Source organism: Trachemys scripta, chromosome 12 (assembly GCF_013100865.1).
Source record: "Trachemys scripta elegans isolate TJP31775 chromosome 12, CAS_Tse_1.0, whole genome shotgun sequence".
In the NCBI taxonomy this organism is placed as follows: Eukaryota; Metazoa; Chordata; order Testudines; family Emydidae; genus Trachemys; species Trachemys scripta.
Genome location: NC_048309.1, coordinates 40,861,273 through 40,877,907, shown reverse-complemented (window position 1 = coordinate 40,877,907; position 16,635 = coordinate 40,861,273). Strand labels below are relative to the sequence as shown.

Sequence of the window (16,635 nt, the reverse complement as noted above, 5' to 3'; positions counted from 1 at the left end):
AATACAGGAGCTTCGAAGTCCCAGTCCAGTGCTCTACCACTGAATGAAGGGACCTCTTTTTAGTTGAATGGTAATACTTAACTCAAATATAATCATTGTTCTTCTGGAGAGTATAAAATGCTTTAAAAAGGAAGGGAAGCCAAAGGGGGCACCGACATTAACGTCCTTTGTTAGGATTTGTTTAGCCGTCCAAATCTAGTCAGATTTTGAAATCTCAGCCTTATTTTCTATAAATCCTTCCCATTTAAGGTGCCTCAGTTTGAGCAACCAAGAACGGAGATGCCCAAACTCACTATCACTTTTTGTAGACACAGCAGTGCTAGTGTTTCACTATTGGGGTGTGCAGATGCGTTTCCGGTAACAGGGTGCAATGAGCCGTATATTTCGACTCCTGTTTCCTGCTGCCCCGGGGCCTCAGGAGTGTGTGGTTTCCGCTGCGGATCGTTTTTTCATGACTCTGACAGGGTTTTCTTTCACTGTACTTCTCGCACAGTAATACACAGTGGTGTCTTCGCTTTTCAGCCCACGGATCTCCACATAGGCTGTGCTGATGGCGTTGTCTCTGGAATCAGTGAATCACCCTTTAAATTTGGAGGCATAGTCAATTCTTCCAGAACTCGGGTTAATCCGCCCTGTCCACTCCCGTCCTTCCCTCATATCCTGTCGAATCCAAGACAGCAAGTGATTAATAAAGCTGTACCCAGATGGTTTACAGGACAGCTTCACTGACTCTCCAGGTATTTTAATCTCAGCACCAGGCTGGACCAGTTGGATTTGGAACCAGACACCTGCAGATAAGGGACAATAATTCATGAGAATGAGTCCCATTCTTGTTGGCTCCCCTTTCTCCTACATATCCCAGATCTCTTTGGGATTCACTTACCCGGGAAGGCTGCCAGCAAGAACAGAAAATGTAGCAAACATTTCATCTTTGTTTCTATAACACCCTCTGCCTGGCAAAGCAAGGTGATTCCTTTTGCTGGTGATTTTCTCCCATTGCCATCTTTAAAGAAGGAGTGTAATTACTTTATTTGCATATTCAACATCCATGACACCATAAACGCTCCGAGGAGCTGAACGAGAATTGGAATACATTAACTGTGCTTGGTTCTGGAATCTGTCATTCGTCTGGTTTTCAAAACGCCTGCAAATTTATTTATTAATCTATTTCAGTGGCACCTCAGAAGCAGGCCCCTATTATGTTATGAGCTGCAGTTTATCCAGGTAAAATATTCAAAATGGGATTTGATGAAAAGAATTGGGATTTAAAAGGAAACACAACAGATGTAGAGGCTGAACATTCCTGAGCTGTCCAAGGGATTTAGATACCCCGTCCCCATTCAGACCAATGGGAACTTGAGGTGGATATTTCAAAGGTACAATTACTTGGGCATCGAAATCAGATTGCTTTATAATTGAGTTACTGCCTAAGTGCCTGTTGTGCCTTTGAATATCTACCCCCTTGGTGTCTAAATCCCCTGGGGAGTTTTGACAATATTAGCATTTGTCTACTTACAAAAGTTGTACTATTGGAACTATAATGGTATAATTCAGCGGGTGCAACACCCCCCTCTCCCCCCCAACTCCAACCCTAATATGGACACAAGCATGTTACAAAGGAGGGCAAAATAGCGTATCACAATCTTCTTTCTGGCCTTGAAATCTGAGTCTATGAATCAGTATAAAGTTCCTTCAGCTAGTGTCGCTATTCTGGTGTGGGAGGGAGAATGCAATATACCAGAATAAGGCACTTTTCTATAGATATAACTGTGTCCACTCTAGAGAGCATATTTGATACAACTATTTCAATTATACACACACACACACACACACACACACTACAAAATCCCTAGCCAAAATCTCATACTAGAACGATATCTGTGGGCCGAGCAGGCCTCAAGCCCTAGAGTGAGATGAAACCCTGAGGTAGGGATTGTGAGGACCAGGGAGTGAGCTAGAAGCCCATGAAGGGTGGAAGGCTAGTTTAAGTGGCACTTGGACTCTCAGTGGGAGAAGCCTAGGGACCCTGTACACTCGCAAATGGGAGGGACTGAAGTGAAGCCCAGGAGAGGGGAAGGATTTTGATTCAGAGCTGACCCCTGGAATAGGACTGAACAGCTGTGGGACTTGGGCTCAGACCCAGGAGGCCCAGTGGGAGAACCCGGAGAAGACACTGGCTGGGACTAGCCCTTGTGGCTGAGAAATGGCCACCAGAGGGATGGGAGAGGGGAAGTCCCCTGTTACTCCCCATCTGGGCAGGAGGGGCTGCCCCAGGGGTAACATGCATGTGTAGAGGAGACTTAGGGGCTTGATAGGGGGATCTGCAGAAGCCAGCACAATGAGTGGGGAGCTGCCTGACCTACCTCCTGGAAAATGCTGAGGAGCGGTTGGGTCCTAAGTCCCACCTGTTCAAGGGAGTTAGGTGCCTAACGCCAGTTGGGATTCACAGCCCTTTCCTGGAGTCAGGTGCCCCAGCTGTTACTTAGCTCTCCCTTCCCCACAACCACTTGTGCCAGAGAAGGAGTTGGAGGTTCTTCCCTTAACTTTTAGCCTAGTGGTTAGAGCACTTTCCTAGGACATGGTAGAGCCAGTTAAATTCCCTTCCCACTCCTCGCCTGATTTGGGACCAGGATTTGAGCCCACATCTTCCACTGTCAAGGGATGTGTGACATTGGGTCACAGACACCCCCATTCTCTTTCAGGCCTCATGAGTATTAAATTATTCATTGTGGAACAGCATGAACTGCAGAGACTGAAAGACCCCTCCCCAAATACCCCATGGCCTGGTGCTTAGGCCATTCACCCAGGCCCGTTCTCCTGCTGTGACAGGTGACTGTGTCACAGGAGCCTAATTCATATTTTGAAACGTGACTTAGGAGCCAGAACAAATCTATTTACCATGAGGCTTAAGTGAGTGAGGAGCCTAAGAAGTTTGGGGGAAATTACCCCTGTCTGTTTTCATGGGGAAATGATCTGCGGAGTGACTAAAGGCTCCAGTGTTAGCAGGACACCTGGGTTCTCTCACGGAGGGTTTTTGAATTGCTGTAGATGTGGTTTGTGTCACTGTGTGCCTAGCACAGTAATACGTGGCTGTGTCATCGGTTCTTAGGCTGCCCAGCTGTAGATAGGCTGTGGTTATGGAGGTGTCCCTGGTGATGGTGAATCGCCCCTGGAAGGCCTGGGCATAGCCAGTGCTACCACTATAGGCACTGATAGATCCGATCCACTCCGGTCCTTTTCCGGGAGCCTGCCGTACCCAGTGAATGTAATAGCTGGTAAAGTTGTAGCCGGAGGTTTTACACGTCAGCTTCACAGACTCTCCAGGCTTCTTAATTTCTGCCCCGGACTGGGTCAGCTGGATCTGGGAGCTGACACCTGTCAATAAACAATAAAAACCCAGTTAATGCCATTCTTTTCCTCCTCTTCCCAGGTTTATTCAAGTCCTTTGATTGCCCTCCTCCGGCAGTATCTGATCTGCTTGTATGTAATAACGAATTTATGCACACCACACTTCTGGGAAGGAGGGAAGTACAGTTATCCCCATTTTTCAGATGGGAAACTGAGGAACAAACTCAGCCTGAGATTTCTCAAGCTGTCTAAGGGATTTTGACACCTAGTTCCCATTAAAAATAGTGAAAATTGGGTATCAAAATCCTCTTGATGGCTTTAAAATTCCATCCTATGGGATTTGTTTAAAGCTCTAGGATTTTGAATCCAGAATTCCTGAATTCCTCTGCTACATCTTATCCTTAAAACCATCTTCCCTATCCTAGCCCAGCCGTCCTAACCAGACACCTGTATATTCACCCACTTACCAGAGAGAGCTGCCAAAAAGAAAAGCAACCCCAGACAGATCATTTTCATTCTCCGCAACAACCTAGTGGGCTGGAAAGCAGTAACCCTTCCTCTGCTGACAGCTTTTCAGTGAGGGTCGCTGCTCGTCTTTGACTCAGTTTCCTACTTCATTTGCATATGGGCGATGCTAAATCATTTGACTAAATATCAGCTTCGCCCAGTGTTACAAATAACTGACCTCAGAGTTTAGAGGGACACAGTCATGGAGGACACCAGAGCATATGAATGAAATGTAGGTGCCATTCCAGGAAAACACTAAATCACACTGACCTCAGTGGTACTTAAATACGGGCTTAAAGATAATTGGTAAAATTGAATATTAAGATGCCTAATACTGGGTTATCAAAATGTAACACCCAGGATATGAAACTGAAAAAAACATAGAATCAATGAATGTATAAACACTAGCGCCCTTCACTGGTGAAATATGTATGAGTACTGTGATTTCCAAACCCTCCGAGGAACACTGGGTACTGAATTCCCGCTGATTGGAAAGGGATTTGGGTGAGCAAACCCTCACTTTGTCCTCAGCACCTAAGGCTGGAATTTTCAATGATTCCTTGTGAGTGTTCCCGGGTACAGTCTTTGGGAAGAAATGTTTCAGAATCGAACATGACACTTTGCTGCCCCCATGTGGGTCTGATAAACAGAGAGCATTTTTATTTGACGGCTGATTTGGGTTTAGAACTGTTTCCAGGGATTTTCATTGATCTGCAAAAAGTCCATCCATCCTATTCATAAGAAACTTCTCTCTGAAGCACCTGTCACTACTGTTATCTAGAAGCTTGCTACACAAGAAGGATCGGTGTGAAGTCAATGAGAAGGTTTGATAGGAACAGTCAGTGAGCAGGTGTTATGATGTTATAGGTACGTGTTATCCACAAACAGGAGGTGAGACTAGATGCTTGTAATATCCTGACCTGGCCCTAAATTATATGAGTCAAGAGAGTCCTCTTCAATGTATTGAGTATATAGGAATGTCTCTGTGTGTCCTATGAATTAACAGAAAAACAAACCAATGTTAAGTGTTGCCAAGAATGTGGCTTGTCTTGTAGTTGGCCAGTTAAGCTAATAATTTTGAAGCCACCAAAGTGAGCTGGAATCCCAAATTGTGCATCTAACTCCTTTAGTGAGCTCGGGGAAAAAAATCATTCTTAATTGTGAGCAAGTGACAGCCTTTCTCTGTGCTGCCCCAGGGGGTTTGCATGGCTGTGAGTGGATTTCTTCTCATTGTCTGTCTCTGGCACAGTGATACCGGGTGGTGTCTTCAGGCTGGTCATTTGCAGATACAGCAGGTTGTTGGGATTGTCCCTGGAGATGGTGAATCGCCCTTTGACCCAGTCCCGAATCAGACCTAATCCAGGCTGCCCACTGCAGCCCTTTCCCGGGAGCCTGATGCACCCAGTTCATCCAGGAGCTGCTGAAAGTGAACCCAGAGGCTTTGCAGGAAAGTTTTAGTGAACTGTTTATTGGTATAACTCTAGGAAACAAGAGCGCACCTGAGAGAGAGAGCAGAGAGCAAGAGAAGAAATCTCCATGGGGATAATATGATGGCAAACGGAGAGAACTAGACCCAGGGGCTGCAGAAAGCGGGGTAGTTTTGAAGGGTCTCTAGGCACCTTGGCTTTAAACAGAAGGCTTCCTCCCTGAATTTGCCTCATGGCTTGTTTGTGGTGTATAAAGAGCAACTGGATGGGCTTGTGGTAAAAGCACTAGACCCAGGGTAGTCTACACACACTTGCAGGAAAATAATTGTAGTTGTTTCGTTCACGCCTTTGGAAACTAAAGCTTGAATTGGAACACTGGGACTAAAGAAATCCACACAGAGCCTGGCACGTTAACCTCAAAGGATTAACATCAATATAGTGATTTGGGTGAAAGTTCATGGCACAGGTATCATTTGCAATGAGAAGTCACTTGGGAGCATAGGATCAGCCAGGCTGAGAGTCTCAAATTGGTAAAATTGTCAGGCCTGTGTTATGCCAGAGCTCAGACTATGCCCTGAAATCTCTGACTCTGAGAAAGTGACCTAAAGGAGTTAGGGACACTGATTTCATTATTATTATTATTATTATTTTAGTGCAGTTTGAACACCTAAATCTTAGGTCATCTGCCAATCCCAGCCTTTATTTATTGGGGCCTGGCTATTAAAAATATTGAGGAAAATAAAGAAGCAGATAGGTGCCTAGGTGCTCTTAAACATCCCGTTAAGTACCTATCTCCTATTCCAATCTATGGGCGTTAGGCACCCATCTGATTCTGAAAATCCCACAAAGGGCCTGTCTGATTGTTCAGTCACCTAAATACTTTGAATTTTCAAGGGGTTGAGACATTGCTGTGCTCAGCGTTGAAATGCCAAAGTGATTTAGGAGCCTGAATCTCACCTTCAAATACGTAGATACCTGGTAACATCTGGTCCCTAGTGCTGCCATTTGCCACCTGTAAAAAGGAGAGTACGATACTTCTCCCCATCGCAGGGTTTCATGGCTTGGAGGATAAATTCATGTTTGAGGTGCCGCAGTGCTGGGTTGATGGGGTTTGTGTAACGATCCAGCTAGAAAAAGTGGATTCGGCCCTTGAGGCTGAGCTCAGACTGGTGAATTTCCACCTGTCGTGTCACGGATAGAAAAGGTTTCAGGCTAATATTGTTTGTTACAATAGCACCAAGAGGACCCAGCTGAGTTTAAGGCCTTGTGCCTGTGAGACCATCCTGTGCACAAAGCTCTTACAGCCGAGGGCTGAGAATTTTTAAAAAATGTCTAGTGTACGAAAAGCAACTTTAATCCTTGTAGGGCCTGATGCCAAAGGCCTTTACAACTCAGTGGATGCACCCCACTAAGTACAACATCATTTGTGTCACGCCCTGTGTTCATAAACCTGATGCTGGAAACTTTTTGGCAGTTGCTCAAAATATCAATGCAAATGTCTTCACCAGTTGCAACGGAGTTCTTGCGAAACCGGAGCTAATTATGGTGCAGAGGATGCTTCCCTCATAGGGTCATCAATTGTGAGTGACGCAGAAACTCTCGGAGCGATCAGATTAGTAGAAGAGCCCTGGGCAGGTTCCTAGGTCTGGGTCAAATACCAAATCTGACTGATTATAGTGAGACTATTGGCGGGATTGAGGAATGAAGAGTATTGCCCAATATTAGTGAGGTCATGGACCTTCGTCTGTCAAAGACTCAATATCATTTCTGCATGGTCAACAACAGGCTGAGCCGGTACAGAATGACTGTGGCGTGTGCTTTTGGCCGTTTAAAGGGCCGCTGGCGCGCTCTTTATGGGAAGCCGGACCTGGCCGATGACAGCATCCCCGCAGTTATATCTGCGTGCTGTACCCTCCATAACATTTGTGAAGGGAAGGGTGAAAGATTCACTCAGGCATGGACCTCCGAGGTTCAACACCTGGAGGCTGAATTTGAACAGCCAGAGAGCAGAGCTATTAGAGGGGCCCAGCGCTGGGCTGGAAGGTGTAGGGATGCCTTGAGGGAGCAATTTGAGGCTGAAAGCCACCAGTAATGTCTGGTGCCCTGCATGGGAGAGAAGTACAGTGCTTCCACTGTTAGTAGGAATCTGCTTGCTACACTGACTTGCAGTGCCTGTTACTATCCTGGGTTCAGGTATCTTTTACTTTATGCAATAATAAAGAATGTTTTCAAAGCCAAAAAATCCATTTATTGAAAAGAAACACAACTGCTTGGGAAACAGAAAGGGCAAGGGGGTGGGGTAGGGAACGGTACAATCACAGATGTGCGTATGTCCTGTCTGGAGTGCTGTGCACTGAGTGCTGCACTTCAGGATGGCTGTACGGCATGGTGATGGGGGTTGAGTGCAGGGGGTAAGGGTCGTAGTTTGCAGGGCTGGGTGGTGAAGCTACAGGTGTTGGAGGCAGCTGGTGGTGATAAGAACCCGGATGTAGGGGAAAGTGGATTGGAGGTGACATGGGGCCACAAGGGAAAGAGTTTTGGGACAAGGGCTGCAGGAGGGGTGGGCCCGGTAGTGCTCCGCCGACACGGCTACGAGCGCCTGGATAGAGTCCGCTTGGAGCTCCATGATGCTTATCAGCCATTCTGTGCTTTGCTGCCAGAGCACCACGATTTTATGCCAGCGCTCCTCATTCTGCTGGTGGATTCTCCTTTCACTCTCCCTCCACTCATGCGCTTTTAGATTCTCATTAAGGGACTGCTGCATTACTTCATGCAGCATGTCCTCTTTGCTTTTACATGGTCTCTTCCTAATTTGTTGGAGTCTTTCGGCCGGTGATAACACGGATGGCTGAGATCTCAAGGTTGCATTTGTAAAGGTAAAATGCAACACATAACAGAGGCAGCATTGTTCACACCAGACAGAGCAATGATTCCCCCATACTTAAGGTCAAGCACAGTCTACACAATAGCAGAATTTGCCGATCCCAAAGCGAGCGCACATAACCCACAGGAGCCCCAAAATGATGAGTAAGCACAGGGTGAAGGGGGACTGATTGTCTCACGGCTGTACTGTCCTCTGGGTTTCTGTGCCTTGGGGAGAGCCAGCAGCTGCAGGGGGCCCCTATACTGAACATTGTCTCCACATTTTCCTCAGGAGTTCGTCATGGAAGATATCTCGCTGCTGAGGGTGACCTGGGTCTTCTACTACAATGCAGCTTCCGCCGTGGCAGATATACAGCTTGCCTGTGTGCAGCAATGGTCCCCCCGCCCCTCACGGCACAGAGGTGCAGACATGTTAGCCTGGCTGGGACAAGGACCACGGTGGCTCTCCCGAGAAACCTGCGCAAGCGCATTGCCCAAGTTCTGGATGAGACCTTTGAAGAGATCACTGAGGCCGATTACTGCGATGTGAGAGAGCACATCAACGCCCTATTCCGCATCTAGGCATGCATGCAGCCCTAACCCTCCTCGCCCCAAGAGCCCACACTGAATAACTTCCTTCCCAAAATAAAAGCTGCTTACCGGGAACCTCCTCTGGTGTTTGTCCTTCCCCAAGCACTGGCCGCTGTGACTGGCTGCCTTCCTCCTGCCTTGAGAACAGCTCTTGGCTGCATGCAGCTAGGGATGCCGGGGTGTCTAATGGTCTAATGGGATAACATGATTTTAGTCAAAGGAACAGCGTGCCATCGCTGGTAAATAGTATAACGGCTAATGAGGGTCAGGCTGGAGAATCTTGCCTGCATGCTCGGGGTTTTACTGATCGCCATATTTGGGGTCGGGAAGGAATTTTCCTCCAGGGTAGATTGGCAGAGGCCCTGGAGGTTTCTTGCCTTCCTCCGCAGAATGGGGCAGGGATCGCTAGCTGGAGGATTCTCTGCTAATTGAAGTCTCTAAACCACAGGATTTGGGGACTTCAACAGCAGAGTCAAGGGAAAGGGTTGGGAAGGCTTTGTGGCCTGCATCATGTGGGAGGTCAGACCAGATGATCATAATGGTCCCTTCTGACCTTAAAGTCTATGAGTTTATGAGTCTTCCTCCTCCTCAGCACCCCCATTCTCACTTTCCTCCTCCTCCTCCTACTTTGTTGCACTGGGCTTTGAAGTGTCCATGGTGGTACTCAGAGTGGAGGTGGGGTCGCCCCCAAGTATCGTGTCTGGCTCTTTGTAGGAACGGCAGGTCGTGGGGGCACCACTGGAGCGGTGGTTTGCCTCGCGGGCTTTGCAATTCAACGTTCCGTAGCTCCTTCATTTTAACCCTGCACTGCAGGGCGTCCCGGTTCCGGCCCCTTTCCATCATGTCCCCTTAATATCTGCCCAAAGGTATTGTAATTCCTATTGCTGGAGCGCAGCTGGGACTGGACAGCTTCCTCCCCCCAAACACTGATGAGGTCCAGCACCTCCCCATTGCTCCATACTGGAGATCGCCTGGCACATGGAGATATGGTCACCTGGAAAGATTCGCTGAGAGCACTCCATGCCTGGCTGAGCAAACAGGAAGGGGATTTTCAGAATTCCCAGAGAATTTAAAGGGCGAGTCTAATGGTTGGTCACCTGAGAGCAGGGGCAGTAGAGTTCAAAGTGATGACCAGAGTGGCTAGAACAGGCATTGTGGGACACTTCTGGAGGCCAATCAGAGCGCATTAACAGACCAGGGTGTCCACACTGGTGCTGCGACGCTCCAGCGGGGGCGCATCAATGTTATTCCACTTGCCGAGGTGGATTAACAGAAGCGCTGTAGCCGCAGACTCAGGGCGCTCTATGTGCCTTGCCAGTATGGACGCGTCCTGAGTTAGAGGGCACTGGGCTGCTTTAATGCACTCTGACTTGCAAGTGCAGCCAAGCGGCAGCTGGGACTTTCCCTACTGACTGCAATGGGAGGTTTTTGTCTGAGCTCAGCCCGGCTTCCCCTCACTGTGTGTCTCGCACAGTGATACCGCGCTGTGTCCTCGGGCTTCAGGCCGGTCATTTGCAGATACAGCAGGTTGTTGGGTTGTCTCTGGAGATGGTGAATCAGCCTTGGACGAGTTGGCGGAGTTTACAGTACTGCCGGCCCAGTAGCTCTCACGAGAGAGAGACTATAGGCCCTTGCCAAGAGTCTGACGGATTCAGAATATCGAGTCGTCTCCGACGGTGAACCCGGAGGCTTTGCAGGCGAGGCGGAGAGAGTCTCCGGGCTTTTTCACATCCCCTCCAGACTCCACCAGCTGCCCCTGGGACCGGACACCTGCAAATAAAGACATGTTGAAACATATTGGTATTAGAATTACTAACTCAATATACTGCAGGGTATTCAGGGGAAAACATACCTTGCAGATCTGCTACAATGAAAACTAAGTGGATGCAAACTCTCATGTTCCCTGGTGTTGGCCGGAAAAGTTTTCAGGGGACTGGCTGGTAACTGCACAGACCCAGGGGCTGCGGATTGTCTCTCTGGGTGCTGCCTGGGCAGAGAGAGGGACAGATTTAAACAGGAAACTCCCACCCTTATTTTCATATCCTGCTTCTTATAAGAGACACAAACCCTCTCCCTGAATGCTCGGAGTTATTTGGCCGGGGGCTATAAGAGAGGGAGTCAGACTGGTGCTAACTCTGTGTCTGGGCAGCGCCCAGTGAGTGCGAGGCCATCCTGACCATACTGCTGCACAAAGAGCTCCCTTGAAATCCCCTCCCATCCCTCCAGACTTAAGGGCTAATCTACAGTCTGTTCAAGGGAATAGAAAGACTAGTGACTTCAGTGGAGTTTGGATCAGGTCTTTGGGGAGAAGGCTATTCGGTTAGCGAGCAGGGCAGCGTTGTGTGGAAATCTGTTTTGTATTGATTCCAGAGGGGTTTGGAACCCGAGGTGAGCTTTCAGAATGTATTAGATCTGCAGTGGTAGTGGGTGAGTTTTCAAAGGAATTTAAGACTATTAGTGTCCAGTTCCCAACAAATTTCAATAGGATTTTTAACACCCAGCACAATTAGGCACCTTGGAAAATCCAAGTCCTGGTTATTACACCTAAAACAGTTGATCCCCAAATAGTCCTCTGCTGAGCTGTGCATTTTTACTTCAGTGTCTGATAAGTGCCACATTGAAACATGTTAAAGTCAAGGACATATGATCATGTATGGATATAGTGATCTGAAACCTGAGGACTGATTTGTTTTTCGCTCTGGTTGTAGATCCCGTTCCTGTGCCCAGGGCTGGATGGTTTGTGGAAGTGCTGCTCCCGTGCGGCGCATGGCGGAAGGACAATTCTGTAGCTTGAGTTTTTGTATGAGCAGTATCAGGATTCCCCTCACTGTGTCTCTCGCACAGTAATAGCGGGCGGTGTCCTCGGGCTTCAGGCCGGTCATTTGCAGGTACAACAGGCTGTTGGGGTCATCTCTGGAGATGGTGAATCGCCCTTTTACCGAGTCACTGTAGTATATGCTGGTGCTGTAAATGCTGGCGATCCACTCCAGTCCTTTCCCAGAGCCTGACGGACCCAGCTCATCCGGTAGCTGCTGAAGGTGAACCCGGAGGCTTTGCAGGAGAGGCGGAGAGAGTCTCCGGGCTTTTTCACATCCCCTCCGGACTCCACCAGCTGGACCTGTGACCAGGCACCTGAGAATAAAGATGAATTATGGGGAACATGAGTATCTAGGGCAGCAGGATAACAATCTCCTGACTCTACAACACATGGAGAGGGAGAAAATACCTTCAAACACTGCTGCAATGAGAACGAGATACAACCAAAATCTCATTGTCCCTGTGTTTGGAGAGGAGAGTTCTCAGGAGCGTTGTCTGGTGACTGCCCAGAGACAGAGGCTGAGGATTGTCTGTCTGGGTGCAGCCATGGAAGTGAGAGAGACAGCTTTAAACAGGAAACTCTCACCCCTATTTGCATATTGTACTCCTTATAAGACACATTCATTATTTCATAGAACAAACTCAGTTTCTTTGTGTGGCTGATGAGGGCATGTCTACACTACAAAATTAGGTCAATTTATTTAATTTGACTTTGAGCATCTGATTTAACAAATCCGATTTTGCAACTCATGACTATGTGGCTGTGGTGGACGGATCACATCCTCACTACCAGGGGTTGGATCGACACAGGAGGGATGCACTGTGGGTAGCTATCCCATGGTCCCTGCAGCAGACTGGAATTCTGGGCTTGGGTCCCAGTGCCCCAGGAGGGTGGTTATGGGTGCATGTCATCAGCCTCCCATGTCTGTGGCTCAGAACCAGAGTAGCTGTTCGCCAGCCTTGTCCTGGGGTATGTTCGTCTAAGCTCCTTTACTTTCACGCAGCATTGCTGTACATCCCTTGTGTAGCCTTTATCCACCATGCCCTGTGTGATTTTGGCATAGATATCAGCCTTTCTTTGGCTGGGTCAGAGCTCTGCCCATACAAACTCTTCCCTCCACACAGCAATCAGATCCAGTGTAGCCCTCCCCATGAATCTAAACTCTAAATGTAACCCTATTAGTAATCTCGAACCTTAACTCTAACTCTAAATCTAGAGCGAATCTTAATTCTACGTTTAATTTATGGTGGGATTTTCCCAGAAGGATCAGGGGAGTATTGGGCCCTGTCTTATTCAGTGGGAGCCGCACCTGTAGTGAAGGATACTGCTCCGCGTAGGAATGTGCTACTGGTAGCACTTTCCGATACTTATAGATTGTTAGAAGCTGCACATGCCTACAGGTAGCAGTTTCTTGCACTATAGTGTATGTGAAATTGCTACGTGTAGAAATGTGCTATGTGTAGCAGTTAGTGATACACGTAGATTGTAAGAAACAGCTTCTGTAAAAAGATGCTACTTTATTTGTACATGCTTGAAAACTGTTACCATATTTCTATGCCATTCTCTCAATCCTATGCCATTCTCTCAGTCATTAAGATTTTGAATAGAAACATATCCAGAACTGATCCCTGGAGAATCCCACTTGTTATGCCCATCTGATTTATCATTATGTCCATCTAGGTTTCATTTCCATAGTTTGTTTATGAGAAGGTCATGGAAGACAGTATCAAAAGCCTTACTAAAGGAAAGATGTACCACATGTACTGCTTGTAGGCTGGTTACACTGTTAAAGAAAGCTATCGGGTTGGTTTTACATGTGAGACTGCTTGAAATACCTTTTTTTAGCAAAGTTGGACCTCTCGCTGCTGCGGGTAGAAGGGTCCTACAGACAGTATTTTCACACACACATATGTGTATGAAACTGCAAACTATAGGGGTGTGCACCTGTAGCACTGCAATGTGATGAAGCTAATTCATACGGAGAGAAGTTTCTCACACCACCGGTATGTGAGACTGCTCTCTGTAGGAATCAGCTACATCACATGGCCTTTTTTTAGCAAAGTTGGACCTCTGGCTGCTGCAGGTAGTGAATTCTTACCATTAGCAGTTCCTGAGAGCTGCGAAGGGCCGGACCTGTTAGCCTTGTGGGTGGACAGTGGGATATCTATTCATGGTGTACCTCACTCTGAATCTATACAAGTGCTTCTGGAGAGTCCCCTGACTGCTGAGACCAGGAGTCCAGGAGGCATGCACACAAGTGACATAGTAACCCTAGTGACTCGATGCTGACATAACTTGAGTGAACCCCCACTTAAACTGTAGATATGGCCTTTTAGGTCTGAAATGTTTGGCAGTATGAGGGTAGACTACGATTCATTCAGGTGTTTAGGCTCAAGGCATTGGAACTGGCCTTACTGCACCCTACAGGCTCAGGAACAAAGAGGCACAAAACAAGATATCATTTATTTATTACAATTTCTTGACTCGAGGGTGTATAACTCATGATTTTAGAATTCTTGTGGTTGTCAAGGTATCTTGGGTTGTAGAGGTGTGTTCATTATATTTTGAAAGGAAAAACTATGAGTGTGTTGAATAAAGAATTAGATCAGTCCCTCAGGATAAGTACATTGGCTATTAGACAAGATAATCAGGGATGCAGGCCCATTTTCTGCGTGTCCCTAAAGCGTTCTTTGACTGCCAGATGCTGGGAGTGGACAATGGGATGGTTCAATGAGTCATTGCCTGGTCTGATCATTCCCTTAGAAGCACCTGGCATTGGCCACTGTCACAAGACAGGATGCTAGACTAGGCGGACTATTGGTCTGACCACCAATATTTACACCATTGGTGGATTGACTCAAAACAAAGTTTTGACACTAGGCCAGAAATTCAGTCAGAGCGGAAGTCAGATGATCCAACAGAATAAACATCTGCTCTAAAAATGAGAAAAAAAAATTAGAAGAAAAAATTCAGGGAATCGCAGCAGCGGATAAGACAACTTGGGAAACTGCTCGGAGACTCTATGCAATCAGAAACAGTGATAAGGGATTCTTTGTTTCTGAGGGGATCTATGTAAAATGTTTCACTGAATTAAGTCTCAGGGATGATCTACACTGGCAAGAGAAAGCGCTATAACGTGCTGGCTCAGGGTGTGAAAATTCCTCCCCCCCCCAACACAGCAAGATTGAGCGCCTTAAAGTGTTAGTGTGGACAGACTCAGCTCCCAGTGCTCAGAACTAATCCCCAGTCAATTTCCACCTCCTGCTCAGACCCTGCCCCTACCCCCCCGATTCGGCCCCTTTGCCACTTTTTAAGCCCTGTCAAAAGCAGTCAGCAGATCCTACGGGTATAAGGGCAGGACCGGCTCTAGGCACCAGCAAAACAGGCACCTGCTTGGGGTGGCACATTCCCAGGGGCGGCACAGCGGCTGGTAGCAGTGGTGGAGGCGCAGCTGGGCCCGCATGGCCTCAGCCGCACAGTGCATGGTGCAGGACATCTGCAGCACGCGGGCGCCGCTCACCACCTCGGCCAGGTTGTCGTGGTGCACCTCGCCCATGCCGGCCGTGTCATGAGCCGGCGCAGCGCCCGTAGCTCACCCCCTTCACCCGCAGGATGTCCGGGGACTTGGCCGTCAGCACCGACTTGTGGGCGCGGATCCACCGACCGGACACTTCGATCACCAGGTCCGGATCCTCCGAGACCAGCTGCTGCGGGCTCCAGGGCTGCGCTCCAGCCTGTGACAGTAAGTGCCAGGGGGCGGCCGGGCGATGTCGCCTCTTCCTGCCTCGGGCTCGGACACGTGTTGTTAATCTCCCACTGGCTCTTCCCCACCCGCTGCAGGAGGAGGCTGCTCCGGGATCCTGCTGCGGGGCTTTGTCCCCCGCCCCGGGCGAACTGAAGCACAAGGAGGAGCTGAAACCGCTGGGAGCTTGCAAAGGGAGCGCGGCGCTTTCCCCACCCCCGCTCTCCTCGTCCCCAGCTGATGTGCTCCCTTCCATGGAGCCGGGCGGCTGCTGGCTGCCCTTGCGTCTCTCCGCTTCCCCCAGAGCTTTCCCCGGTGGCCCGAGCTGCTGCTCCGCTCCTCCCAGAGCCTTTCTGGACAGGCCTTTGCCTCCCTGATATTCCCATCACCCGGACAAAGGACACAGGACAGGACTGGGCTCTCCATGGCTCTAGCAGAGGCTGGACCTGGCTAATGTCCCTGTCCCCCCCACACACACACTCCCAGCTCAGCAGCACAGTCAGACACCCCTTCGCCTTCCTCTTCTCCCACCCCGCCTTGCCTTTTTCCTTTTTTTCCTTTGTGGTTTAAGGTTGAACGTTACTGTGGGTTTTCCTTGCTCAACTCTCCTTCTTGGCACACGGTCAATTTCAGCCTTGTTTCCCAGCCTGGCCTCCTCTCCCATGCTGACAGCAGAAAGAGGTGTGGGGCAGCCCTCCCTGCAGCCACTCGCTGCTGAACTTTTCAACTCCACTAATTTCAACATTGGTTAGATCTCTGTAACCATCCTATGTTTGCTGCAGCTTGATTGCTCAGACTTTCTGCGAGTGGCACTGACAGATCAATGTATAGTAATAAAGGATCTCACTTCCTGTTCCTTGGGGGAGTTGGATTTTTTTTTCCTGGAGCGATTTAATTTTCTATGAGCCATTTTCCTATTTTTTTTTCTTCAGAGTAGGTGAAACATGTTCTTTAACAAGTGAAAGATCACTGAGTTTTAACCGTTTTGATTTACCAGATGTTCGTATCAGCCTGCATGCAACTCCCAAGATCAGTTTGACTAATTGCACTGTTTTATTTCAGCTCAAAGAGGAGCTAAAGATTTTCCTTGGACTTTCTGCTCTGAAATTTGCAGCAACAGAGTCAATTAAACATGCTGATGTGTGATTATATCCTGTGATTATTGCCCCAATATGCAAACATGTGTAAAAGCCAAAAAAAAAAGGCGGGGGGCAAAATTTGTTTTGCTTGGGGCAGCAAAAAACCTAGAGCCAGCCCTGCAAACAGCAACCCTCCCCTTTTGCAACTAGTTGTAGTTTCTGCCATGCAAACGTGCCCATCTTGGCTATTGCCCAGGGCTT

General features: G+C 48.3%; 1 pseudogene and 1 gene segment (V, D, J or C); both read right to left on the bottom strand.

Annotated features, from left to right (window-relative positions):
• Window positions 1–722: 722 nt before the first annotated feature.
• On the bottom strand, window positions 723–3,903 carry LOC117885486. The segment is given in 3 exon segments: window positions 723–788; window positions 3,026–3,375; window positions 3,816–3,903. Coding segments are annotated over 3 exon segments (465 nt in total).
• A 6,483-nt stretch (window positions 3,904–10,386) lies between these two features.
• LOC117885485 lies at window positions 10,387–12,087 on the bottom strand (annotated as a pseudogene).
• Window positions 12,088–16,635: the final 4,548 nt, after the last annotated feature.